This window comes from Manis javanica, chromosome 6, assembly GCF_040802235.1.
Source record: "Manis javanica isolate MJ-LG chromosome 6, MJ_LKY, whole genome shotgun sequence".
Classification (NCBI taxonomy): Eukaryota; Metazoa; Chordata; class Mammalia; order Pholidota; family Manidae; genus Manis; species Manis javanica.
In genome coordinates, this window is record NC_133161.1 from 111,201,909 (window position 1) to 111,229,674 (window position 27,766).

Genomic DNA, 27,766 nt, shown 5'->3' on the forward strand with positions numbered 1-27,766 from the left:
CCCAATTCTAAATCATTTTTATGTCTGCCTTTTGAACACTTTCCAAATTCTTTGTAAACCTGAAAGCCAAGGAACTCAGAATTAGATATCCTATATTAATGTACATCTAGTTCTGGAGTTTGGATATGCTGACAGCAGTGTCAGAAGGTTAGGAGCAGCAGAAGTAAGACTGCTAAAATTGCCAATATGGGTCCAGGAATATGGCACCCTACTAAGGTAGCCTAGGCAGATGCTCAAGGTCAAAACAGAGGGCAAGGGGTCCAGGTAAAGATTAAAGGGTTACACAGATTTCACAGTTCAAAGCTTTGTAAGTAGATCCTCAATAAAGGGTGTCAGGATAAGGAATAAGAATCAAGCCCACACCTGAAGGCATGAAACAGAAACCTGCAGAAAATCTGCATATGAACAAACTACCTTTTAGTAAAATCAATCCAAAGGCCCGATATTGAGACTACTCTTCACATGGTGACAGGCTGCTGGTCCTTGCAATATAAATACTTGTCTCTCAGATTTCCCTTCTCCCTGCAACCTCTGCAGTCACACTAGCCTCAGGATGTTATATTCTGAGAATTATGTTCCCAAGAGGTATGACTAATGGAAATAGCAGGGTGGGGCCTATAAACTATAATAAAAAGTAGGTTAACAAAATCATTGGGGTTGAGAGGGCTTATAGACTCTTCTGGGAATCTAATGAAAACTGTGGACTTTCTCTCCAGAAGGAAGACACCAAATATATCACGTAAAACAACGTTATACATTTTGACCTTCTCTGAAACTCATTCATGGTTAATAATTCCCAAAAGATATGTGTGGTATTCTGTATTTCTTATCCACTTATTTCCTGTCCTTTATTACTATATTAATGTTTTATATAATTGTTTCAGGTGCTGAGCTAAGCTAGGAGTTTTGAGCATATAGTTCCTATATGTGAACCAAAAGATGAAGGGGGTGGGGATAACAGCAACACTAAGGCCATGGCACTGGTGACAACCATAATCAGGGAGAGCTCTCTGGGGGCATGGTGAGTTTGAGAGTTAAGAACTGTGCTGAACAAGTCTGCATCCCTTTCTCATTGGATGATTCTTCCTCTGTTCCTGTGCTAGGATCTAGGTTTTATTTTACTGGCTAAGAAGCAATTCCTTTATGAATCATGGAAAGATACTAATACTGAGCAAGTAAGTTGTTGTGGTTCCTGTTAGAGCAGCACCCAGTTCCCAAGACTGACTGGCCTAAGTCCTCAGGCATTGGGTGAGACCTTTGGCCACAATAGGGTGAGAGGGTAGAGCAGAAGAGTGGCTTCAGTGATAGAGCCTGAACTTCACTCATGGCAGTTGGTGACTCTATTTACTTTACTCATCTAATGTCCAGTGACAGACCCTCTGACTCTATTTTGAGGTCTTAAATATATAAGGTTGAATTTAGAGAGTAATTATCTGGATAATTCAAGTTTAATAAAACCTCATTTAGCAAAAATTTTATGTACCTGAATTATCCAGTTAGTCAATGTTTATATTATATATCACTCAGAAAAGAAAAAAAGTTTTTTTCTAAAGTTGTATCAAGTTGTTTGGAAGAAGGGATTCCCAGATGTGTAAATAATTGTTTAATTTAAACATGTATTAAATGTGTAAGAATCTAGTTTCCATCTTTTGCTTTAACTGTTTTTTTCTCTTTTTACCTGATCTCTTCAAATCCTGACTTTCCCTGAAACCCAGTTGGGGCCTACCCTGCCAGTGAAAGAGAGATAGTAGCACCTGCTTGAGGACATTTTGGAGTATAAATGAGATAATCTAGTCCTGCATTTAGCATAAGGCCTGGAACGTAATAAGCAATTTATCTATTAGCTGCAATTGATTATAATGGTTATGATGATGCTTTTCGTAAATACTCTGATCAACATTTAGTCTCTTTACCTTGTGACCATAAAAAGTACTTACTGCCTATGCCACTTGGGACACATACTATCCTGGTTCAGATGTTATTATTTTGTCCCCATAATGAGACAGCACACTCTTTGATAGGCCAGGATAGACAATGTAAAACTTGACTAAACAGGATTGAAAACTAGCATGTACTTACTTTACAAGCCACGTGGTCTTCAATTTGATTTTTTTTCCTCAACAGAAAATGAAAACACTAGCAGAAAGGAGAAGGAGTGCTCCATCTCTTATCCTGGATAAAGCCCTACAGAAACAGCCTAGCATCAAGTAAGTGAAAAACTTTGTATTACACATTTGGTATGTGCTTTTCTTTTTCCTTTAATGTGTGTGGATATTTGTTTTTCTTTTATCATTCTCTGTTTAATAAAAGAAAATAATGACTTCTAAGGTTATTTAATAAGGTATATCCTTTATGTGAATCATAAAGCCTTCCTGAGCTAGTATATGTGATCAGTTACTTTAAAGCTGATTCAGAACTGAATCTCACATCACATCGTACAAAATATGCAGGTTTCATACGTTGTTTATTTATAGAAACAATTATAACTTAGAATACTAAAAAAATAGTTATTTTAACTACCGTACATGTTTGGTTATGCATTAACCTTTGCTTTTTATCTTAAGATGATGCCTGTGCATGAGTATATAAGACAAAGTTTTCCCAGTTTTAGATATAAAAAAGATAACCAGATTAAGATTATTAAAAAATATAATGTTGATTTCTTTTAGGTGTTATTGGTTAAATTAGTAAACTAGTGAAATTTGAAGTAAAAAAATAGGTCAAATATCTATTAAAATAGCCATTTCACCTGCTGAACCTAAATACTATTTCAATGGACATTTAAGAAAGTCTTTCATAATGTGTAGAAATTGAATGGATAATTCAATCATTAAACGGCATTTTAACTCAGAGGAAATTTTATGTTTAAAGGAACACTGATGATTTTCCTCTAATCTATGAATATTTTTATGTCAAGTGAAATTCTTATAACTTTTATTTCTATGAATGATGTGTTAATTTAACATAAAATCTACATGAAGGTATGGCATTTTTTTCAGTGCTGAAAATAAATTATATAACCATATCCCAATTAGTGGAACTTTCAAAACACTTAGGTCACTTTCTTTTTTCTACTCCGCATATTCTCAGACTCAGGCAGCTCTTCCACCTGTCCATCAAAGACACACACTTAAGTCAATGGGTTGATCAGAAAATATAAATTACTTTCAATAGATTATTTAATAGCCTAATCAAAATTTAATGAGGAAGATATTTTTCTGCCAAGTAAGTAATATGGTAACACATTTTAGTGTCATATATAAATGACTTTTGGATTATTTGCATTAGTGTACCTTTGTATTAGTGTGAATAAAAGAATGGTTATATTTTCACAGTTGGATGTTGATTACCTAGAAAACTCAAGAGAAAGTACTTTTAGGGGAAGTAGAGAGAAGAGGCAGAATTATCAGTACACCTGTCTTTAGTTCTACAGTATATGTAAAAATAACTTCATTACCCACTTTTTAAAAAAACTGATAAACAGTTTAGATTAAATTTCTTATTGGAAGCTTCTGGAATAGACATGTACTAGGCTTGTCAATTAAAACTAACGCTTATATTAGAGAAGTTTAAGTCTGAGATCAGGGGTCAGTAGTGGCCCACCTACCCCCTTTCCCAGGGCAAGAATCTATATCAGTATGCATGTAGGTATTTAAAGCTCGTATAAACCAGTGGTTCTCAACAGAGTGGTATAAACCTCTATGGGGCATTTTGGAATTTTGTGGAGCATTTGCGTTTGTCTCAATAATTTAGTAGGCAGTGGCCAGAGATGCTACACATCATGTAATATATAGAATATTGTAACAAAAAAATTTTGTGGTTCCTGCATGACTTTTGAATATCCTGTGTATGGGATATTTGAGAAGGGAAAAAAATTGTATAATTATCTATGCCTGTAACCTAACTCTGTTTTTTATATAAATGTAAAGTAATTTTACATACTTTTGTTTTAATGAACACTAAATTTTCTAGAAATGCAACTGCCTTGCATATCAAGAAATAAGGGTACTTTATATTGTTTGGAACCATTTTGGAAAATCACTTGGCATTACTTCATTTTCCTGTACTTGTTGCATGGAATGGTTTCTTATCATCCTACTTCTGTTAAATGTAAATATGTTAATTAAAAGGTGTAAGCATGTGACTACTTCATTTTCCTTTAGTGTAGTCACATCTGCACATATGGACATTGAAAGATATGATAAATTACTCTCATTTTATTTTCTTTTATATTACTGTTGTTTTATTTTATTGATACTTCTGAAATTCTGTAAATATCTGTGAATTTTATTTGAGCATAGAAAAGTAGGATTTGAAATGACTGTATATGTGCTGACTTGTATATAATAACAAAGGGACATTGGGTCTAGTAGGATTGAGGATGACTGATGAAGTGACAGGTTAGGGAAAATACTAACACTAACCTCACTTACTGGGATTATTTTGAGTTAGAGAATCAATATGATAATATACAACTGTATCCCTCCCTACTCTTTCCTCTCCATCACCACTGCAATAATTGGTGTTTATATTAGAGCCAGTTAGCCAAATTCTCGCTTCAGAAATAGAAAAATATGATGATTTTTTGTGTCAAAATAACTGCAGGAAAAAAAGTTGAAATTATATATATTTTAATCTTCAGTTTATTTCCTATGAGTTTCTCTAGATAAGTAACATGAGTGCACAATGCTAGGAAAAAGGACCTTTCCCTATCATAAGAAATAGTACTTTTACTCTACGTTGTGTTGGGTCATTAATGTACATACACAAAAAAATCTGTTGGGTGTTGAAGTGCACAAAATAGTTGTAAGTAATGTAATCTCAGGACTGGAAAGAACCCTAAAGGTCATCTAGTGTTGTTGGTTTCTGAAACTTCCTGAGTCAGTATTCTGCAGTGGGGCCCAGGCATCTGCATGTTTTCAAAATCTCCTCATAGTTTATTCTGATACACTCTTGGAGAAGAACTACTGTGGCAAGCTACAAAAGAATCTTTTCTAAAAAATCCTTTAAAAATAGAAATATTAAAATGGAATTTTAAGAAAGTACAGAATTGTAATATGTATTTCTCTTAAAACACACAAGTGGACATTATAAAACAACAAAGTTCTCCTTCCCCAGTGGTACGGTAACCAATATTAATCATTTGTATGTCCTTCTAAATCTTTATGCAATGTTATTAATCTATGAAAATGTTATTAGAACTTAATTTGTTTTTCCTGATGTTTAAATTCTCACATTTGCATAGATGTTACTAGTTCTTTCCATTTTCAAGTCTTGTAGTTTAGAGATCAGACCCTATTATAACAACCATTCAAGAAGGTCTTTGCATTTTGTCTATCTTTATATATACATGTTCCTGAAAAGTTGCATAAATAAGATTTTTATTATTATTAGTGAACTTGCTATTTTACAGAAATCCTATGGTAAATTGTTTTATAGTGAATCATTTTTTTCCAAAGTTGTTAAAAATAACTCAGATTTTCATAATTAAAATTTTGCTTTTCTATTATTTATACCCAAGAAACAAAAAATTTCTACAGTCCAAGCTGAAGGCTGATAGCACACCTATTTCTGATAGCACAAAATTGTAGAACTTTATACAACAAACTTCTACTACCTAAAAAGAATCTTCACTAACTCTTTTCATGGAATACCACAGGAACTAACCTGTAAAAAAATCCATGTACAGTGTGGGACAGACAGCAAAGAAACACAAATATTTTATTTATTATCATTGCATATTTCTTGAATTACACCCATATTTGATTTTGGCTTCCTGTTAGAAACTTATTATTTCTACTGTTGTCCCCTAGTTAAGGTGTTACTTAGTAATTAATGATCTGTAGATGATAAATCTATTGTTCAAAATTTAGTAGACATCCATAGAGGATTTAAAAGAATACTTTCATTTAATAGTTATTGTATCTCAATTTTTATTGAATCTAATTAACATTAGCTAGGTTTAAAAGAAAAGGAAAAAGGTTAACTGACACATTAATGTGTTTATGTATTAAACAGTTTTATTTTCAATGGTTTTGATCAACACATAGAGTAGGTAAGAAAAGAGACAGTTTGAGGAAAAGATGGCGGTGTGAGTAGTGTGGAGGAAATCTCCTTCCAAAACTACATACATTTTAAAAATACAGCAAATACAACTATTCCTAAAACAGTGACCAGAAGTAACAGTACACCAGCCAGTGTACTTCTGCAAGAAGTCAACATCTCATGGAAAGGCATAAAGTACAAAGCCGTGACCCAGCAGGACCCAAGCCCTCCCCCACCCCAGCTCACTGGTGGGAGGAAAAGAATCAGAGTGGGGAGGGAATGGAAGCACAGGACAGCTAAATAACCAGCCCTAGTAATCTGCCCCAGGAGCACAGACAGACATTGCATGGTGCTCTGGATACTAGATGACCTGAAAAGCAAAGTCTGAGAATAAGACTGCGAACAGGTTCCCACAGCTGGCTGCCCTGGGACAAAAGAAAAGCAGGTGCTTTAAAAGTCTTTAAGGGACAAGGGTTTAACAGGTGGACAAAATCATCCTGGTATACTCAGCCCAGCAGGCTGGGAACTTTCAGAAGCTTTAGGCACCTATCCTCCTGGTTGGGAATGCAGCTCCTTCCTCTGCACTGGCACCTGTGTGTGAACTGGCTGTCCACGCCATTGCTGCAGACCAGCTGGAGGGCAGCCCTGTCTACAGAAACCACAAGGCTTAGTGCAGGGGCTTCTCCATGCGCCCGGCTAACTGGCCCTGACCTACAAGCTGCTGCCTGTGTGCAGTTGACCTGCACGGACAGCTGAGATAGGCAAGAAGACTGGGAGGCACGAACGGGCTTTGTTCTCATGGCAGAATACACACTGCTGGCCTTTGACCCCTGCCAGTGCCCTAGGCCATCCAAAAGGGCCAACCTACCCACAGCAGCTCGGAATTAACCCAGAGGCTACTCTCTGCACACAGTTGACTGGCACAGAGAGTGGAGATGGGCACTGAGAAGAGGAGCCACAAAAAGGCTTTGTCCTCTTGGCAGACACATGTGCTGCTCACCTGTGACCCCTGCTATTGCCCTAGACCATCCCAAGGGCTGTCCTGCCCACAGAAGCTTAGAAGATTAACCCAGAGGCTGCTCCCTGTGCACAGTTAACTGACACAGACAGTGGAGAGAGGCACAGCAACCAGCAAGGAGGAAGGGACTTGGTTCTCCCAGCTGACACAGGGGCCACTCGCTGGTGACCACTCCCATCACTCCAGGACCATGAAAAGGCAGAAGAACCTTCCTCAATCCAAAATCCCTCAAACACCAAAAAGAGGGCTCAGTGAGACTGAAGCCACCAATCTTCCTGAAAAAGAATTCAAAATAAAATTCATAAAAATGCTGATGGAGGTACAGAAAAATACTTAAGAGGTAAGGGATGATTCATGAAGGAGATAACAGAAATGAAACAGACAATGGAGGGATTTAAGAGCAGATTAGATGAGGTGGAGGAGACTGTTAATGGAATAGAACCAGAAAACAGGAATACAGAGAAGCTGAGGCAGAGAGAGAGAAAAGGATCTCTAGGAATTAATGAATATTAAGAGAACTGTGTGACCAATCCAAATGGAACAATATTTGCATTATAGAGTACCAGAAGAAGAAGAGAGAGAAAAAGGGAAAGAAAGTGTCTCTGAAGAAATAATTCCTGAAAAATTCCCCAATCTGGGAAAGGAAATAGTCTCTCAGGCCATGGAAGTACACAGATCACCCAACACAAGGGACCCAAGGAAGACAAAACCAACACATATAATAATTAAAATGGCAAATATCAAAGACAAGGACAGAGTATTAAAAGCAGCCAGAGAGAGAAAGATAACTTACCAAGGAAAACCCATCAGGCTATCAGACTTTTCAGCAGAAACCTTACAGGCCAGAAGGGAGTGGCATGATGTATTAAATACAATGAACAGAAGGGCTTTCAACCAAGAATACTCTATCCAACAAGATTACCATTTAAATATGAAGGAGGGATTAAACAATTCCCACATAAGCAAAAGTTGAGGAAATTTATCTCCCACAAAACATCTCTACAGTGTATTTTAAAGGGACTGCTCTAGATGGAAGTATGCCTAAGGCTAAGTAGCTGTCACCAAGGAAAATAAAACCACAGCAAAGGAAGTAGAACAGCTAAATACTAACCAGATGCATAATTAAATCAACTATTGACAAAGTCAATCAAGGGATACACAAAGAGTACAGAATAAGACACCTAACATATGAAGGGTGGAGGAGTAAGAAAAAGAAGGAAGAGAAAAAAGAATCATCAAACTGTGTTTATAATAGTGTAGTAAGTGAGTTAAATTAGATGGTTAGGTAGTAAAGAAGCTTTCCTTGAAACTTTGGTAACCATGAATCTAAAACCTGCAATGACAGTAAGTACATATCTATCTATAATCACTCTAAATGTAAATGGACTGAATGCACCAATCAAAAGACACAGAGTTATGGAAGGGAAAAAATGGACACCCATCTATATGATGCCTACAAGAGACTCACTTCAAACCCAAAGAGATACACAGACTAAAAGTGAAAGGATGGAAAAAGGTATTTCATGCAAACAGTAGGGAGAAAAAAGCAGGTGTTACAGTACTTGTATCAGAAAAAATAGACTTCAAAACAAAGTAAGTAACATGAGACAAAGAAGGACATTACATAATGATAAATGTGTCAGTCCAACAAGAGGATATAACCATTATACACACCTATGCACCCAACACAGGAGCACCTACATATGTGAAGCAAATACTAATAGAATTAAAGGGGTAAATAGAATTCAATTCATTCCTTTTAGGAGACTTTAATACACCACTCACTCCAAAGGACAGATAAACCTGACATAAAATAAGTAAGGACACACAGACACTGAACAACACATTAGAACAGACCTAACAGACATTTATAGAACACTCTACCCGAAAGCAGCAGGATACACATTCTTCTCAAGTATACATGGAACATTTTCCAGAATAGATCACAACAAGGCCACAGAAAGAGCTTCAGCAATTGCAAAAAGATTGAAATTGTACAAACCAACTTCTCAGATCACAAAGGTACAAAACTAGAAAAAAATTGTACAAAGCGAAAGGCTCACAAACACATGGAGGCTTAAAACATGCTCCTAAATAATCAATGGATCAATGACCAAATTAAAACAGAGATCAAGCAATATATGGAGATGAATGAAAACAACAGAAAAATACCCCAACCTCTGTGGGATGCAGTGCAGGCAGTTCTAAGAGGAAAGTATATATCAATACAGGCTTGTTTAAAGAAGGAAGAACAATCCCAGTGAAAAGTCTGACTTCACAATTATTGAAATTGGAAAAAGAAGAACAAATGAGACCTAAAGTCAGCAGAAAGAGAGACATAATAAAGATCAGAGAATAAATAAGTAAAATTGGGAAGAATAAAGCAATAGAAAAAATTAATGAAACCAAGAACTGATTCATGAGAAAATAAACAAAATAGGTATAGCCCTAGCCAGACTTATCAAGAAAAAAAGAGAATCTACACACAAAAACAGAATCAAAAATGAGCAAGGAAAATCATTACAGACAGCACAGAAATACAAAGAATTACTAGAGAATATTATGAAAAATTATATGCTAACAAACTGGATAACCTAGAATAAAAGGACAATGTTCTAGAAAACTACAACCTTCCAAGCTGACCCAGGAAGAAACAGAAAATCTGAACAGACCAGTTACCAGCAACAAAACTGAATTTGTAATAAACCAAGAACAAAACGCCTGGACCAGATGGCTTCACTGTTGATATTTATCAGACATTTAGAGAAGACCTAATACCCATCCTCCTTTAAGTTTTCCAAAAAGTGGAAGAGGAGGGGATACTTCCAAACTCAGTCTGTGAGGCCAGAATCACTCTAATACCAAAAGCAGGCAAAGACAAAAGAAAATTACAGGCCAATATTCCTGATGAACATGAATGCAAAAATACTCAACAAAACATTAGCAAAAAATTAAAAAATAAATCAAAGAGATCATCCATCATGATCAAGTGGGATCTATTCCAGGGATGAAAGGATGGTACAATATATGAAAATCAATCAACATCATCCACTACATCAACAAAAAGGAAAAAATTCATATGATCATTTCCATAGATGCTGAAAAAGCATTTGACAAAATTCAAAATCCACTCATAATAAAAACTCTCAATGAAATGGGTATAGAGGGCAATACCTCAAACCCACAATAATAAAGGCCATATAAAACAAACCCACAGCCAACATCATATTTAACAGTGAAAAGCTGAAAGTTCTAAAATTCATATGGAACCACAAAAGACCCTGAATAGCCATAGCAATCCTGAGAAGGGAAAATAAAGCAAGGGTCATTAGGCTTCCCAACCTCAAACTCTACTACAAAGCCAAAGTAATCAGGACAATTTGGTCCTGGCACAAGAACAGACCAATACACCAGTGGAACAGAATAGAGTCCAGATACTAACCCAAGCATATATGGTCAATTAATACATGATAAAGGAGCCATGGATATACAATGGGAAAATGACAGCCTCTTCAACAGATGGTGCTGGCAAAACTGGACAGCTACATGCAAGAGAATGAAACTGGATTACTTTTTTAACTCCATACACAAAAGTAGACTCGAAATGGATTAAAGACCTGAATGTAAGTCATGAAACCATTAAGCTCTTAGAAGAAAACAAAGGCACAACTCTCTTGAATATAAACATGAGCAACTTTTTCATGAGCATATCTCCCTGGGCAAGGGAAACAAAAGCAAAAATGAACAAGTGGGACTACATCAAGCTAAAAAGCTTCTTTACAGCAAAGGACATCAACAGTAGAACAAAAAGGCATCCTATGGTATGGGAGAATATATATTCATAAATGACAAAGCCAGTAAGAGCTTGACATCCACAATATGTAAAGAGCTCACATGCCTCAACAAACAAAAAGCAAATAACCTGATTAAAAAGTGGGTAGAGGATCTGAACAGACATTTCTCCAGAGAAGAAATTCCGATGGCCAACAGGCACATGAAAAGATGCTCCACATCTCTAATTATCAGAGAAATGCAAGTTAAAACCATAATGAGATATCACCTCACACCAGTCAGGATGGCCAACATCAAAAACTCAAACAAGAACAAATGCTGATCAGGATGTTTAGAAAGGGGAACCCTCCTACACTGCTGGTGGGAATGTAAATTAGTTCAACCATTGTGGAAGGCTATATGGAGGTTCCTCAAAAAACTCAAAATAGAAATACCATTTGACCCAGGAATTCCACTCCTAGGAATTTTTTTTTATTGAAGGGTAGTTGACACAGTATTACATTAGTTTCAGGTGTACAACACAGTGATTCAACATTTATATACATGATAATTCTAGCTACCAGCTATCACCATACAAAGTTGTTACAATATTTTACCTATATTCCTTATGCTATACATTACATCCCAGTTACTTATTTATTTCACAATTGAAAGTCTGTACTTTTTTTTTTGAGATGGCATCTCATATTTATTGATCATTTGGTTGTTAACAACAATAAAATTCTGTATAGGGGAGTCAATGCTCAATGCACAATCATTAATCCACCCCAAGCCTAATTTTCATCAGTCTCCAATCTTCTAAAGCATAGTGAACAAGTTCTTACATAGAGAACAAATTCTTACATAGTGAATAAGTTCTTACATGGTGAACAGTACAAGGGCAGTCATCACAGAAACTTTCAGTTTTGATCACTCATTATGAACTATAAACAATCAGTTCAAATATGAATATTCGTTTGATTTTTATACTTGATTTATATGTGGATACCACATTTCTCTCTTTATTATTATTATTTTTAATAAAATGCTGAAGTGGTAGGTAGAAAACATAGTTCAGTGTTGTAAGAGAGCAAATGTAGATGATCAGGTGTGTGCCTGTAGACGATGTGTCAATCCAAGCTAGACAAGGGCAATAAAACATCCACGGATGCAGAAAATATCTCTCAGAACAAGGGGGGTGAGGTTCTAAGCCTCACCTCTGTTGATCCCCAATTTCTCACCTGATGGCCCCCCTGTGACTGTGCCTGTCTTAGGTTGTTCCTTCCTTGAGGAATCTTAGCCATCTCTGGCTAACCAGTCATCTTCTGGGGCCATACAGGGAAATGTAAAGTTGGTGAGAGAGAAGCCTTATTGTTTGAAAAGGTTAGCTTTTTACTTCTTTGCATATTTATGCCCTGTGGCTTCTATGCCCAGCATTTGTCTTAAGGTATCTTTACCACTTGGAAGAATTATGATACTTGGTAAATTCGATATGAGGCATGAATTCTATTTAAGGGTTGTAATTAGGAAGGAAGAAGAAAAGCTATAGAAGTAGCAGGCGGAAGAAAACATGGGAAGATTGATTATTTCTTTGACATATCTTCTTGTAGAGTAACTTCAGCATGTATAGGTTTTAAACTACTAATTAAATTGCGCACACACATTAACATAATAGGAGTACAGTTACATAACCAAAGCAGACCTATAATTACCAGCCATCTCCAGTGAAACCAAGAAAACCAGTTAGGCACCGTAGGCATTTGTGAAAACTTATCTATGATATGGTGGATATTGTCCAACTGAACTTGAACAGTCTGAGAGAAATCAGACAAAACAACCCATTCCTGGGGACTGTTCACATCCCATATGTTCTTTTAACAGTAGATAGTCTGTAGTTGTAAGATTTTGGAGTGCTACAATTTGCACTTCTCCTGATTCTTGGTTGAGTTCCAACAGTATAGATCCAGTCAAATTTGTTGTTTTACTGTAAGCACAGGCCAGCTTAGATATCTCCTTCTTCATTCCCATGGCAAGTCCAGGAACTGGTGGGATGAGTGCATCTACAGCTGTAGCAGCGTGTGGATCTTTGTTGGGGTATTTTGATGATCATCTTCTGGTATGAGTCTTCCAGAGAGTGCTGATGTTGGAAGTTCTTTTTCATATCATATCTTAGTTCATTTTCTGGGTAGCCAAATTAGGCTTTGATCCTCTGTATAAACACAAACAGACCCTTTGCCTACACTTCTATATGCCCTTTATACAATTGTGTAGAACTCATTGGAGGTTACCACACAGGAACTGCTTTTTTTTTGTCATCATTAATCTACACTTATATGACAAATACTATGTTTACTAGGCTCTCCCCTATACCAGGTCCCCCCTATAAACCCCTTTACAGTCACTGTCCATCAGCATAGCAAAATGTTGTAGAATCACTACTTGTCTTCTCTGTGTTGTACAGCCCTCCCCTTTCTCCCACCCCCCCATGCATGCTAATCTTAACACCCCCCTTCTTCCCCCCACTTATCCCCCCCTACCCACCCATCCTCCCCAGTCCCTTTCCCTTTGGAACCTGTTAGTCCATTCTTGAGTTCTGTGATTCTGCTGCTGTTTTGTTCCTTCAGTTTTTCCTTTGCTCTTATACTCCACAGATGAGTGAAATCATTTGGTATTTCTCTTTCTCCACTTGGCTTATTTCACTGAGCATAATACCCTCCAGCTCCATCCATGTTGCTGCAAATGGTAGTATTTGCCCTTTTCTCATGGCTGAGTAGTATTCCATTGTGTATATGTACCACATCTTCTTTATCCATTCATCTATCGATGGACATTTAGGTTGCTTCCCATTCTTGGCTATTGTAAATAGGTCTGTGATAAACATAGGGGTGCATCTGCCTTTCTCAAACTTGATTCCTGCATTCTTAGGGTAAATTCCTACACTCCCAGGAATTTACCCTAAGAATGCAGGATCCCAGATTCAAAAAGACAGATGCACCCCTATGTTTATCACACCACTATGATTATCACAAATGATTTCCCTCATCTATGGAGTATAACAACAAAGCAAAAACTGAAGGAACAAAAAGCAGCAGACTCACAGAACCCAAGAATGGACTAACAGTAACCAAAGGGAAGGCAACTGGGTAGGGTGGAGGGGAAGGGAGGGATAAGAGGATTAAGGGGCATTACGATTAGCACACATAATATACAGGGGGTGCATGGAGAAGGCAGTATAGCACAGAGAAGGCAAGTAGTGACTTTATAGCATCTTACTACACTGATGGACAGTGAGTGTAATGGGGTATGTAGTGGGGACTTGATAATGGGGGGAATCTAGTAACCACAATGTTGCTCTTCTGATTGTGTATTAATACCATAGTAAAAAACAAATAAACAAACAAATAAATAAATAAAAAGAACAGAGGCAGTGTAGAGATTTGAATATATTTTTGTATGTGGACACTAGAAAAGATAAGCTCGATGTGATTTTTCCAATTATTATATTAACATAGAATAGTGGATGACAGACATCTTTCACATCACATAGCCTTTCAATTTCACATACCCTGAATTCCAGTCATTCTTCATAATTTCCACTTTCCTAAACATACCTTCTGCTGTTGTCTCAAATGTCACTTCCTTCAGTAACTCCTCTAACCCATCATTAACAGCATTCGTGTTCCTTTAGCACCATGAGTACTTTTAATCATTGTACGTATCGCACTGCATTGGCATCACTATTTATGTCCTGTTCCCTTTAATGCTCCTGCCCATTTGTTAATAAAATTATGCCTTGTACATACCTGTTGTTTTGTTACTTTTTGTTGGATGAATTGTGAATGAGCAAGTGACTCCATTTCTAAACCAAAATAGGAATTCAATGTTAGCACAGTAGTTTCTGACTTTCCTGTTCTCCTTTAATTCACCAATATATAGGAGGCTTTCTTTATTCATGGTATTATTTGTGAAATTCTGGCTAGAGAAAAAGGGAGATTCCTTTTAACAAAATAGTTCAGAGTTACTGTTAGGAAGTTCATGCATCAAAATACTACAAGAACTCATTTGTGACCTGGAAATAGAACATGTGTTGGCATTTTTGTGATATTTCTTCATTGTTTACTTAACTGTAGATTCAAGTCATGCAAACTTTCCCTCGAGAAATTCACTTGTTTTGAAATGGTATTCAGTCAACCTTGTAGATATTACACAAAGAGTACCCATTTTTGTTTTAAGTTACAGTCTGTTAGCACTTTTAAGTTGGTATTCATCTATCTCCAGCCTCACCTCTGTTAACTTACTGTATGTGTGTGCTGTTTGCAGGCCCTTGTGCTAGCATTTCACGTGTATTATCTTTTAAATCTCTGCTCACTGCTGCTGAGAGGAGAGAAGCAGTGCTAGAGAAGCAATGTGGTGCAACAGAAGTGCTTGAGCTTTGACTGCGTTCAAATTCTGGCTCTCCATCCTGATTTTCTGTGACTGTGGGTAAATTGCCCAATCTCTGAGTCTCAGTGTTTTCCTCTGCAAAATATGAATTGGATGTTTGCATCATAGAATATGAAATGTGAAAATGCTTAGAAGATTGCTTTAGTTATTATTTAGTTGCCTCTTTCCTTCCCTTAGATAGATATATTTTATTTTCAAGCTTTAAATTTCCTGATTCATCTAGCAAAGTCACATTTGTTAATGAAAAGCACTACTTTATCATAGCATTGTATAAGTAGGAACAAATCATTGAGCTGTCTAATTACATAGTGGAAATTGAGTTAAAGACTTGCCCTAGGTCATACGTCGATTATAGCATTATAGAGCTGGAAAACCCAGTCTCTGGGCTTAATAGAATTTTCTTTGCATTACGTAAATAAAAAGTATAGGATATAGTGTCCAAGAGCCTGGATTCTGGAGCCAAAGTGCTAGGTTTGAATCTATATACTACCTCTTAAAATGTGTAATTTTCAGTAAATTTTTAAACCAATAATAATACAAAAACCTACCTCATAAGGTTAAAAGGAAGACTAAAAGGGTCTTAAATATGTAAAGTTCTTAATGTAGTCACTAACACATAATTAGTGTTGTACGTGTGCAGCTATTATTATTACTAGTAGTAGTAGCAGTGGGAGTGCCCCTCATCCTGGCATAGCAGATGCCAGGACCATAGCAGATGGCAGATAAAAACCATGAAGGCTGCAGTCTGGAGGCCAGTTAGACTCTAATATTAAATTTATTTTGGCAAGACAATTATATTTCTAGGTCTGGACTGAAGCAAGATTAGCTCAGAATATTTTGGATATATTTGAATTTATTCTTGGTAGACCCTGACAACTCTTGAGGTCTCCCTAGGGAGAAGTTTGAAGTATGTCTAGAATGATTCTGGGAAATAAAGGCTTGAGCCTTGGAGGACTTATCTACTTTGCTTGCCTCCTTCAGATGAAGAAGCTATAAGAGATTCGTATGTGCCAAAGCTATGAACCAAGATTAGAGAAATATAGAATTGGCTGGTTTGGTTAAGGATGCTGGGTGAGAGAGCCAAATCAGAAGGCATCAAAGAACAAGGAAAGTAGCAGTTTGCTAACTGGCTCCAAATTCCTTTTGGTCATTTCACGCCTGTTATGCTTGACACCACCACCACACACACACACACACACACACACACACACACACACACTCACTCACTCACGCACTCACTCACTCACTCACTCACTCACTCATGCTAACATTGTCCTAATCAAACTATCTCCTATTATGTTCTACAAATTCCTCATATTTCTCTATCCTTTTTTTCCTCTATCATGTTGGTATCATAATGTTAATATTAAATTGGATGACAACTTACTATACTTTCAAATACAAGGAGTATATTTATGCTCTGGAGTAGTGTACTGAAGATTGTGGTCAAGTCTACTTTCATAACAGAATGAAAAACCACCTCTGTTTGTGGTAATTTAGTGTGAACTTCTCCAGCTATGGTCATTGGAATGAGCTGAGTGTCCTCATAAAGGCCACTCTCATGCTGAGACTCTGAGATAGGTGTGGTAATAATTTGATATAATTTAAAGGAAAAGTCAGTTTAAGTGAGAAGTTACTAGAATTTCTTTTGAAATTCTGCAAACCTTCTGTATCTAGATACAGTTTCCTGGTATAAGACTTTTAAGTAAAATTTTGCATTTTAGTGGAATTTAAAAAAATCTTTAAAACTTCTTTAAAATTACAATAAACAGTACTGACATGTTGTCTTAGAAACATGCCAGACACTCTTCATTGTGCTGCCTTGCTTTACATGCCAGGCCTATTATGCTTAATATACGTAGTAGGCCTATTCCTATAGTTTTAGTATGTAAAGATCATATATATATATGTATATGTATGTGTATATATGTACACACACCTTGAATTATCTATGGGTCTCTCAATTAAAACTTAGAATACACCGTCTAAATATGTATCTGACAAGAAGAACACAAAGTAAAAATTTAATACATGAAGACTGCCAGGAGCCTGCAAGATCCCTTTTTTCCTTGAGAGGAACACTTCCAAAGTTGTAAAATTAACAGGTAAAGGAAAGAGACAGCAATTGCTTTATAAAGTGGCAAAGCTGGCAAATGTTTACCAAAATGGAATTCATTGCTTTACGTAAAAGTCTTCCCAGACCCACATATCACTTTCTTTCAAACTATTTTTCATATTCTTTAAAAATGATCAAATGCATCTGTTCTGGTATAGTGTGCTATTTTCTTATGGTATGATTCTGGGAGGGACTCTTTAAAAGATTATGTTGTCTCTCCACATTCTAGTGGGTTTTGACAGGGTCAAATTAATTTATTTTTGCACTTGTAGAGCAGTAATCCATTTAACTTCCTCATTCCAACTATAGTTTGGTTTTCTAATTGCAGTTATGATTCAATTTTATGTTTCATTTCGGCACTAGCAAAGTATTACCCTATTAGTGGATCTTTATTCGCCCTTCCTCACCCTCCTCCAGAGGCTTAGCAGGCTGCCCTAGAACATCTTCATTGTACTGAGTCAGATACTCCCTTCCCCTGTACGGCTTGAAAGCCATCTCAAAGGAGCTTTGGAATTTCATGATTGACTTTCCTTCAGAATCTTAAAATAAAAATGTATGAAGGCATCAGAACAATAATTGTTACTATGATTGAGAAGCTTCATACTAGTGTGGTTAAGAAAGTATGGGTCTGGAACCTTTCCTCCTGGGTTTGACTCTGGCCCTGCTACTGACCAGGTGTGAGATCTTTGGTGAGTTCCTTAACCTCTTCAGGCCTCACTTTCTTCATCTGTAAAATGGGAATAACCTCACTGGGGATTAAAAGAGTTAATATTGTAATGTATTTGTGGTATATCTGATGAGCAAATAAATCAAATGTAATTCTAAAATTTTAATTCTAAAAAAATTTTAGAATACATAATATTATAATGTATATGTGGTATATCTGATGAGCAAATAAAATTGTATGGATAGATATACTACATTTTATTTGCTCATCAGATATACCACATATACATTACAATATTATGTATTCTAAAATTTTTTGTTAAATAAAATTATTAAAATGAATATAAATCCTTGTGCTGCCCTGTCACTTGATGTCTAATTTTTTTACTTTCCAGATTTAGGTCTTGTCTTCTCAATTTGATTATCTGCTTTTTGAGTGAAAAGACCATGTTTCTGCTCTTCAAATCCACATGTTCAGTGCTGAGTATAGAAAATATATTTTATAAGTATTAGCTGAGCTTAATTCTTACCCTAGCTAAGTAGGTCAACTCTCAGAGTGGAAAGAAGGCTCAGGATAGTTACATCTTTTTGGTGTATTGTATACTTTGTCAAATGGAAATACCTCTTTTTCATCTGTTTGTTTATTTTGTGTCTGTCTCTTGGCTCAAGAATGTTCTTGAGATTCATCTATGTTACATGTATCAAAAGTTTGTTTATTTTTATTGCTAAGTAGTATTCAATTGCATGAATATACTACAGTTAGTGTCTTCATACACATGTTGGTAGACCTTTGAGTGGTTTGCAGTTTGGAGCTATAATGAAGAAAGCTGCTATGAAGATTTGTGTGCAGGTCTTTATGTGGGCATGTCTTCACTCCATTGGGTAAATAACTAAGGGTTGAATTACTGGATCATATAATGAGTGTGTGTTTGACTTTAAAATAAACTATCAGACTGTTTTTTAAAGTGATTGTACCATTTTACATACCTTCCTCACCAAAAGCTTAGTAAATGACAGTTTTAAAATTTTTGCCTTTCTAGTAGGTGGATGTAATGGTATCTTATTGTGGTTTTCATTTGCATTTTTGTGAAGACTAATGATATTGTGCATTTCTACTAATTATTCATGCATTTCATATAATTATTGACCATCTGTACATTTTCCCTTGTGAAGTGATCTGTTTAGATCTTTTGCCCATTTCTTTGTTTAGAAGCCTAGGGAATTGTAAGAGTTTTTAAAATATATTCTGGATATGTAGCTCCTTTGTCAAATATATATATAGTGGTAATATTTCCTCTAAATCTGTCTTGTCTTTTCATTTTTTTAACAGTGCTTTTGGAGAGGCAGAAGTTTTTAGTTATAAAGAACTCTAACTTACCAGTTTTTTTCTTTTAAAGCTTATGCATTGTGTCTTTTATCTAAAAATATTTGAATACTTCAAAGTCCCAAAGATAGTACCCTATTATCTTTCCATTAGGCCTACGATTAAGTTTGATTTAATTTTTGTTTGTTTTTGACTGTACTACACTGTACTTTCATCCCAGGCACTAATTTATATTATGATCAAGAAATTTGTGCCTCTTTATACCCTTCATGGATGAGTGAAATATTCTGTTCCTTTTTGAGCCAACTTTGGTAATTTGTTTCTTTCAAGGAATGTGTCCATTTCATCGCAGTTGTCAACTATTCCTCTACTATGATTTTTTAAATTTTTTATTAAGGTTTTATTGATATACACTCTTATGAAAGTTTCACATGAAAAAGCAATGTGGTTACTACATTTATCCATAATATTAAGTCCCCACCCATACCCCAATGCAGTCACTGTCCATCAGTCTAGTAATCTGCCACAGATTCACTGTTTGCCTTCTCTGTGCTACACTGTTTTCCCCGTGACACCCAACACCATAAGTACTAAAAATCATACCCCTCAATCCCCATCTCCCTCCCTTCCGACCCACCCTCCCACACCCCTCCACTTTGGTAACCACTATTCCCTTCTTGGAGTCTGTGAGTCTGCTGCTATTTTGTTCCTTCAGTTTTGCATTATTATACTCCACAAATGAGGGAAATAATTTGGAACTTGTCTTTCTCTGCCTGGTTTATTTCACTGAGCATAATATCCTCCAGCTTCATCCATGTTATTGCAAATGGTAGGATATTTCTCTTTCTTATGGCTGAATAGTATTCCATTGTGTATATGTACCACTCTTTTTTATCCATTCATCTACTGATGGACACAGGTTGCCTCCATATCTTGGCTATTGTAAATAGTGCTGCAATAAACATAGGGGTGCATATGTCTTTTTGAATCTGAGAAGTTATATTCTTTGGGTAAATTCCAAGGAGTGGGATTCCTGGGTCAAATGGTATTTCTATTTTCAGTTTTTTGAGGAACCTCCATATTGCTTTCCACAGTGGTTGAACTAGCTTACATTCCACCAGCAGTGTAGGAGGGTTCCCCTTTGTCTGCATCCTCACCAACATTTGCTGTTCTTAGCCTTTTTGATGCTGGCCATGTTTACTGCTGTGAGGTGATATCTCATTGTGGTTTTAATTTGCATTTCCCTGATGATTAGTAATGTGGAGCATCTTTTCATGTGTCTGTTGGCCATTTGAATTTCTTCTTTGGAGAATAGTCTCTTCATATCCTCTGCCCATTTTCTCAATCGGGTTTTTTACTTTTTGGGTGTTGAGGCTTCTGAGTTCTTTATATATTTTGGATGTTAACCCCTTGTCAGATATGTCATTTACAAACATATTCTCCCATACTGTAGATGCCTTTTTGTTCTGTTGATGGTGTCCTTTGCTGTACAGAAACTTTTTAGTTTGATGTAGTCCCATGTGTTCATTTTTGCTTTTGTTTCCCTTGCTCGAGGACATGCATTCAGGAAGAAGTTGCAGGAGATTTTTGCCTATGTTGTCTTCTAAGAGTTTTATGGTTTCATGACTTACATTCAGGTCTTTGGTCCATTTTGAGTTTACTTTTGGGTAATGGGTTAAACAATAATCCAGTTTCATTCTCTTGCATGTAGCTGTCCAGTTTTGCCAGTATCAGTGGTTGAAGAGGCTGTCATTTCCCCATTGTATGTCCATGGCTCCTTTATCGTATATTAATTGACCATATATGCTTGGGTTTATATCTGGGCTCTCTAGTCTGTTCTTGTGCCAGTACCAAATTGTCTTGATTACTGTGTCTTTGTAGTAGAGTTTGAAGTCAGGGATCATTATCCCCCTATTATTCTTCATTCTCAGGATTGCTTTGGCTATTTGGGGTCTTTTGTGGTTTCATATGAATTTTAGAATGATTTGCTCTAGTTTGCTGAAGAATGCTGTTGGTATTTTGATATGGATTGCATTGAATCTGTAGATTGCTTTAGGCAGGGTGGCCATTTTGGCAATATTAATTCTTCCTATCCATGAGCATGGGATGTGTTTCCATTTATTGGTATCTTCAGTTTCTCTCATGAGTGTCTTGTAGTTTTCAGGGTACAGATCTTTTACTTCCTTGCTTAGGTTTATTCCTAGGTATTTTATTCTTTTTGATACAATTGTGAATGGAATTATTTTCCTGATTTCTCTTTCTGTTAATTCATCATTAGTGTATAGGAATGCAACAGATTTCTGCATATTAATTTTTGTACCTGAAACTTTGCTGAATTCATATATTAGATCTCATAGTTTTGGGGTGGATTCTGTAGGTTTTTGAATGTAATATCATGTCATCTGCAAACAGGGACAGTTTAACTTTTTCCTTACCAGTCTGGATGCCTTTATTTCTTTGTGTTGTCTGATTGCGGTGACTAGGACCTCCAGAACAATGTTGAATAAAAGTGGGGAGAGTAGGTATCCTTGTCTTGTTCCCCATTTTAAAGGAAAAGCTTTCAGCCTGTCACTGTTAAGTATGATGTTGGCTGTGGGTTTGTCATATATGGCCTTTATTATGTTTACATACTTGCACTTTATACACGTTTGTTGAAAGTTTTAATAATGAATGGATGTTGAATACTGTTGAGTGCTTTTTCAACATATATGGAGATGATCATGTGGATTTTGTCCTTCTTTTAGTTGATGTGGTGTATGACGTTCATGGATTTTTTAATATTATTCCATCCTTGCATCCCTGGAATAAAATCTACTTGATCATGATGGATGATCTTTTCGATGTATTTTTGAATTTGGTTTGCTAATATTTTGTTGAGCATTTTTGCATCTATGTTCATCAGGGATATTGGTCTATAATTTTTTTGTGTGTGTGGTGTCTTTGCCTGATTTTTGTATTAGAGTGATGCTGGCCTTATAGAATGACTTTGTAAGTATTCCTTCCTCTTCTATTTTTTTGGAAAATTTTAAGGAGGAAAGGTAGTAGGTCTTCACTGAATGTTTGATAAAATTCAGTGGTGAAGCCACCTGGTCCAGGGGTTTTGTTGTTAGGTAGTTTTCAGATTACCAGTTCAATTTTGTTCCTGGTAATTGGTCTGTTCAGATTTTCTATTTCTTCCTGGGTTAGCTTTGGAAGGTTGTATTTTTCTAGAAGTTGCCCATTTCTTCTAGGTTATCCAGTTTGTTAGCATATAATTTTTCATAGTATTCTCTAATAATTCTTTATATTTCTGTGGTGTCTGTAGTTTTTCCTTTCTCATTTCTGATTCTGTTTATGTTTGTAATCTCTCTTATTTTCTTAAGTCTGGCTAGGGGTTTAGCTATTTTGTTTATTTTCTTAAAGAACTAGCTCATCCTTTCATTGATTCTTTCTATTATTTTATTGTTCTCAATTTTATTTATTTTTTCTCTGATCATTATTATGTTCCTCCTTCTACTAACTTTGGGCCTCATTTACTCTTCTTTTTCTAGTTTCATTAATTGTGAATTTAGACTGTTCATATGGGATTGTTCTTTTTGCTGAGGTAGGCATGTATTGCAAAATACTTTCCTCTTAGCATGGCCTTCACTGCCTCCCACAGATTTTGCAGTGTTGAATGCAGTTTTCATTTTTCTCCATATATTACTTGATCTCTGTTTTTATTTGGTCATTTATCCATTGACTATTTAGGAGCATGTTGTAAAGCCTCCATGTGTTTGTGGGCCTTTTCGTTTTGTTTGCATAATTTATTTCTAGTTTCATACCTTTGTGGTCTGGGAAGCTGGGTGGTATAATTTCAAACTTTTAAAATTTCTTGAGGCTCTCTTTGGGGCCTAGTATATGATCTATTCTTGAAAATGTTCCATGTGCACTTGAGAAGAATGTGTATTCTGCTGCTTTTAGGTGGAGTGTTCTGTAGATGTCTGTTAGGTCCATCTGTTCTCATGTGTTGTTCAGTGCCTCTGTGTTCTTACTTATTTTCCATCTGGTTGATCTGCCCTTTGGAGTGACTGGTGTGTTGAAGTCTCCTAAAATGAATCCATTGCATTCTATTTTCCCCTTTATTCTGTTAGTATATATTTCACGTATGTCAGTGCTCCTGTGTTGGGTGCATTTATATTTCTAATGGCTATATCCTCTTGCTGGACTGACCCCTTCATCATTACATAATATCTTTCTTTGTCTCTTGTTACTTTCTTTATTTTGAAGTCTATTTTGTCTGGTACCAGTACTGCAACTCCTGCTTCTTTCTCCATATTGTTTGCATAAAAATATTTTTCCATCCCTTCTCTTTTAGTTTGTGTATGTCGTTGGATTAGAAGTGAGTCTCTTGTAGGCAGGATATAGATGGTTTTGTTTTTTTATCCATTCAGTGACTCTGTGACTTTTTATCAGTGCATTCAAAGTATTTACATTTAGGGCAATTATTGATGGTTATGTACTTATTGGCATTGCTGGCTTTAGATTTGTGGTTACCAAAGGTTCAAGGGTACCTTCTTTACTATCTAACAGTCTAATTTAACTCACTTAGTATGATATTACAAACATAATCTAAAAGTTTTTTTCCCTCCTTTTCCTTCCTCCTCCATTCTTTATATATCTTATTCTGTACTCTTTGTCTATTCCTTGACTGACTTTGGGAGTAGTTGATGTGATTTTTGCATCTGCTTAGTAATTAATTGTTCTACTTTCTTTACTGTGGTTTTATTTCCTCTGGTGACAGATATTTAGCCTTAGGAACACTTCTATCTATAGCAGTCTCTCCAAAGTACACTTTAGAGATGGTTTATGGGAGCTAAATTCTCTCAGCTTTTGCTTATCTAGAAAGTGTTTAATCCCTCCTTCAAATTCATATAATCTTGCCAGGTAAAGTATTCTTGGTTCAAGGTCCTTCTGTTTCATTGCATTAAATATACCATGCTAGTCCCTTCTGGCCTGTAAGGTTTCTGTTGAGAAGTCTGATGATAGCCTGATGGATTTTCCTTTGTGTGTAATCTTTTTTCTCTTTTGCTGCTTTTAGTATTCTGTCCTTGTCCTTGATCTTTGCCATTTAATTATTATATGTCTTGGTGTTGTCTTCCTTGGGTCCCTTGTGTTGGGAGATCTGTGGACCTCCATGGCCTGAGAGACTAGTTCCTTTCCCAGATTGGGGAAGTTTCCAGCAATTACTTCCTCAAAGGCACTTTCTATTCCTTTTTCTCTCTCTTCTTCTTCTGTTGTCCCTATAATGTGAATATTTTTCCTTTTGGATTGGTCACACAGTTCTCTCAATATTCTATCATTCCTAGAGATCCTTTTTTCTCTCTGTGCCTCATCCTCTTTGTATTCCGGTTCTCTAATTTCTATTCCATTTACTATCTCCTCTACTTCATCTAATCTGCTTTTAAATCCCTCCATTTTATGTTTTATTTAAGATACTGTATTCCTTAATGATTGAATCTCAGTCCAGAATTCATCCCTGAGTTCTTGAATGTTTTTCTGTACCTCCATGAGTGTGTTTATGATTTTTATTTTGAAATCTCTTTTCATGAAGACTGATGAGTTTAGTTTCACTTGCCCCTTTTTCTGTTTTTGGGGGGATTTTTGTTTGAACCAGAATCCCTTGATATTTCATATTTGTATGTGGCACCCTGTAGTGCCCAGAAGCTCTACTCTCTGGAGCTGCTCAGCCCCTGAAGCAATGTCGGGAGTTGCAGCGGAGTGGCACTGGTGCCTGGGGGCAGGAAAGAGCTGTTTCCTGCTTCCCGGCTGTTATGCCTGTCTCCACTGCCAGAACCAGTGGGCCGATCCCACAGGTGTAAGCCTCTATGCTTTGTGTTTATATGTGCCATAAGTGTGGCCTCCCTCTTGCTGGCCGGATGCCAGGGCAGGGGCTTCTGGTTTGGCAGTCCATGCCGATCGTTCAGAAGGAAGGCACAACAAGCTGTGTATCACAGTCTGGGTCATCAGGGCTGTGTTTTCAGCCAGGAGAATGGAGTGCCTGAAACTCCTGAAAGTTCCCGACCTGCTGAGCAGAGTGTGCCTGAACAATTTTGTCCACCTGTCCTTCCTCCTGAGCAGCAAGCTCTGTGCAATCATTGTCCCTTTAGCAACGCTCTCAGTTAGGATGTCTCTTGGAGTGCCTGTCTTTCTTTTGTCCCAGAGAAGCCAGATGTGGATTCCTGTTTTCCACAAGCAGCTGGAATCTCAGTCTCTCCAAATATTCTGCCTGTCTTAGCTTTCCAACCCCTCTAATCTCCAGAACACTAAGTAATATATGTTCGTGCTCCCAGACCAGATATCCAGGCCTGGGTGGTCAGCAGTCCTAGGCCTCTATCCCCTCCCCACTCTGTTTCTGTTCTTCCCACCAGTGAGCTGGGGTGGGGGAAGGGCTTTGGTCCTGCCAGATCATGACTTTGGTATGTTAGCCCATTCCATGAGGTTTGTTCTTTTATCCAGGTGTATGCATTCTGGCACAGCCATCTTTCCTTTTGCTCTTTCAGGATTAGTTGTATTAACTGTATTTTCCTATGATATATGGTTTTGGGAGGATCCCTCTGTCTCACCTCTCATGCCACCATCTTTAATACTCTTGTCCTTAATTCTTGATATTAGTAATTTCCAATTCTTTTATCTAGATCAATCCAGCTAAAGGGTGCATCTTTATTTATTTTTTCAAAGAGCCACCTTTTGGGTTTCTTGCTTTCCTCTGCTGTGTGTTCACTTCTGACTCATTGGATTTTTTGTCTTTGAAGATATATTGGAGTATAATTGTGTACAAAAATGTACCCCTGTTTAAAGTGTGTAATTTGATGAGTTTTGATATATTATGCACCCATGAAACTGTCACTACAATCAAGGGCAATGAACATTTCCATACCCTCCAAGAGTTTTTTCCTGTGCCTTTTTTATTTATTCTTTCCTACTATCGTACCAAACCTGAACTCAGGAAATCAGTGATTTCTTGATGTCACTACTGGTTAATTTGCACTTCTGAGAATTTTACATAGGTACCATGTTTCTTTTTATTGCTGAGGAATATTGGGCTGTGTGGGTATACCATAATCTGTTTATCTCTTTTACCAGCTGGTTAGTTTTTTCCCAGCTTTGTTATTAAAAAATAAAGTTTTTTGTACATTCATGTGTAAGTGTTTGTGTGTACTCTTATTCCATATGTTTGTTTTTCTTGGTAAGTATGAAGAAGTTAGAATGGCTGGATTTAATATGCATTAAGAAACTTCCAAACTTTTTTCCAAACAATTGTATATTCCCAGTAGTAGTGATGAAAGTTATATTTGTGCCACATCTTCATCAACACTTAGAACAGCCACTTTCTTTAATTTTAGCCACTTTTTTGTATGTCATATCTATTTCTGGTTTTAATTTGTATTTTCCTGACTAATAATGGAATTGCACATCTTTTCATGAGCTTTTTTAGCATTTAAATATCATCTCTGGTTAAGTATCAGTTCAAATCACTTGTTCATCACTTGGACTGTTTGTCTTATTGTTGAATTTTAAGTATTATTTATTAAGTTCCAGATCTGTGCTTTCCAGTATGGTAGCTACTAACTACTGGCAATTTAAATTTAAGTTAATTAAAATGACTATAAATTCAGTCTCTAGTTACACTGGCCACATTTTAAGTGTTCATTTAGTCTTATGTTAATAGTGGCTGCCTATTGGACAGTGTAAATATCAAATATTTCCATAATCTCATAAAGTTTTTTTGGCAGTACTGTTCTAGATATGAGAACCTTTCTGAGTGTATGTTCTGTGAATATTTTCTCCTAGTTTGTAGAATGCCTTTCATTCTAATAACAAAGAGCCAAATTTTAAGTTTTTAAGAAATCCATCACTTTTTTCCTTTTACACTTTTGTGCATCTCTGTTCTATCAAAAAATGTTTCTTCTAGACCTAAGGTCAAGATTTCCTCCTAGGTATTATCTTAGAATTTTTATAGTTTCAGATTTTACATTTAGGGCTATAATTCATTTTTAGTTGATTTTTGTATATTGTATGAGATCATCTTTATTGTACATAGGTATCCAGTTGTTTCAGCACCATTTGTGAAAAGTTAACCTTTCTCCACTTGATTGTCTTTGCACTTGTCAAATAGTCATTTGACTATATAAATGTATGACTCCTTCTGGACTCTATTCTGCTCTTCATACTAGTATCACACTGTCTTGATTACTATAACTTTGAAATATGTTTTTAAATCAGGTTGTGGAATCCTTGAACTTTGCCCTTATATTTAAAATTTGTTTTTCTATTAGGTGCTATAAGATTCCATATAATTTTTTAAATAAGCCTGACAATTTCTATAAGAATGCTGCTAGGATTTTAATGAAGGTTACATTTC

The 27,766-nt window shown here is 36.3% G+C and overlaps 1 protein-coding gene across 6 annotated transcripts in view; it reads left to right on the forward strand.

Moving 5' to 3' along the window:
* ARHGAP20 (Rho GTPase activating protein 20) overlaps positions 1-27,766 on the forward strand; it is a 175,420-nt gene that overhangs the window by 18,720 nt on the left and 128,934 nt on the right. For all 6 annotated transcript variants that reach the window (XM_073239267.1, XM_073239268.1, XM_073239265.1 and 3 more), the window contains exon 2: positions 2,125-2,207. In XM_073239267.1, the coding sequence (XP_073095368.1) occupies positions 2,128-2,207 (80 nt within the window). In that variant the 5' untranslated portion in view covers positions 2,125-2,127. The remainder of the gene's footprint in view (positions 1-2,124; positions 2,208-27,766) is intronic.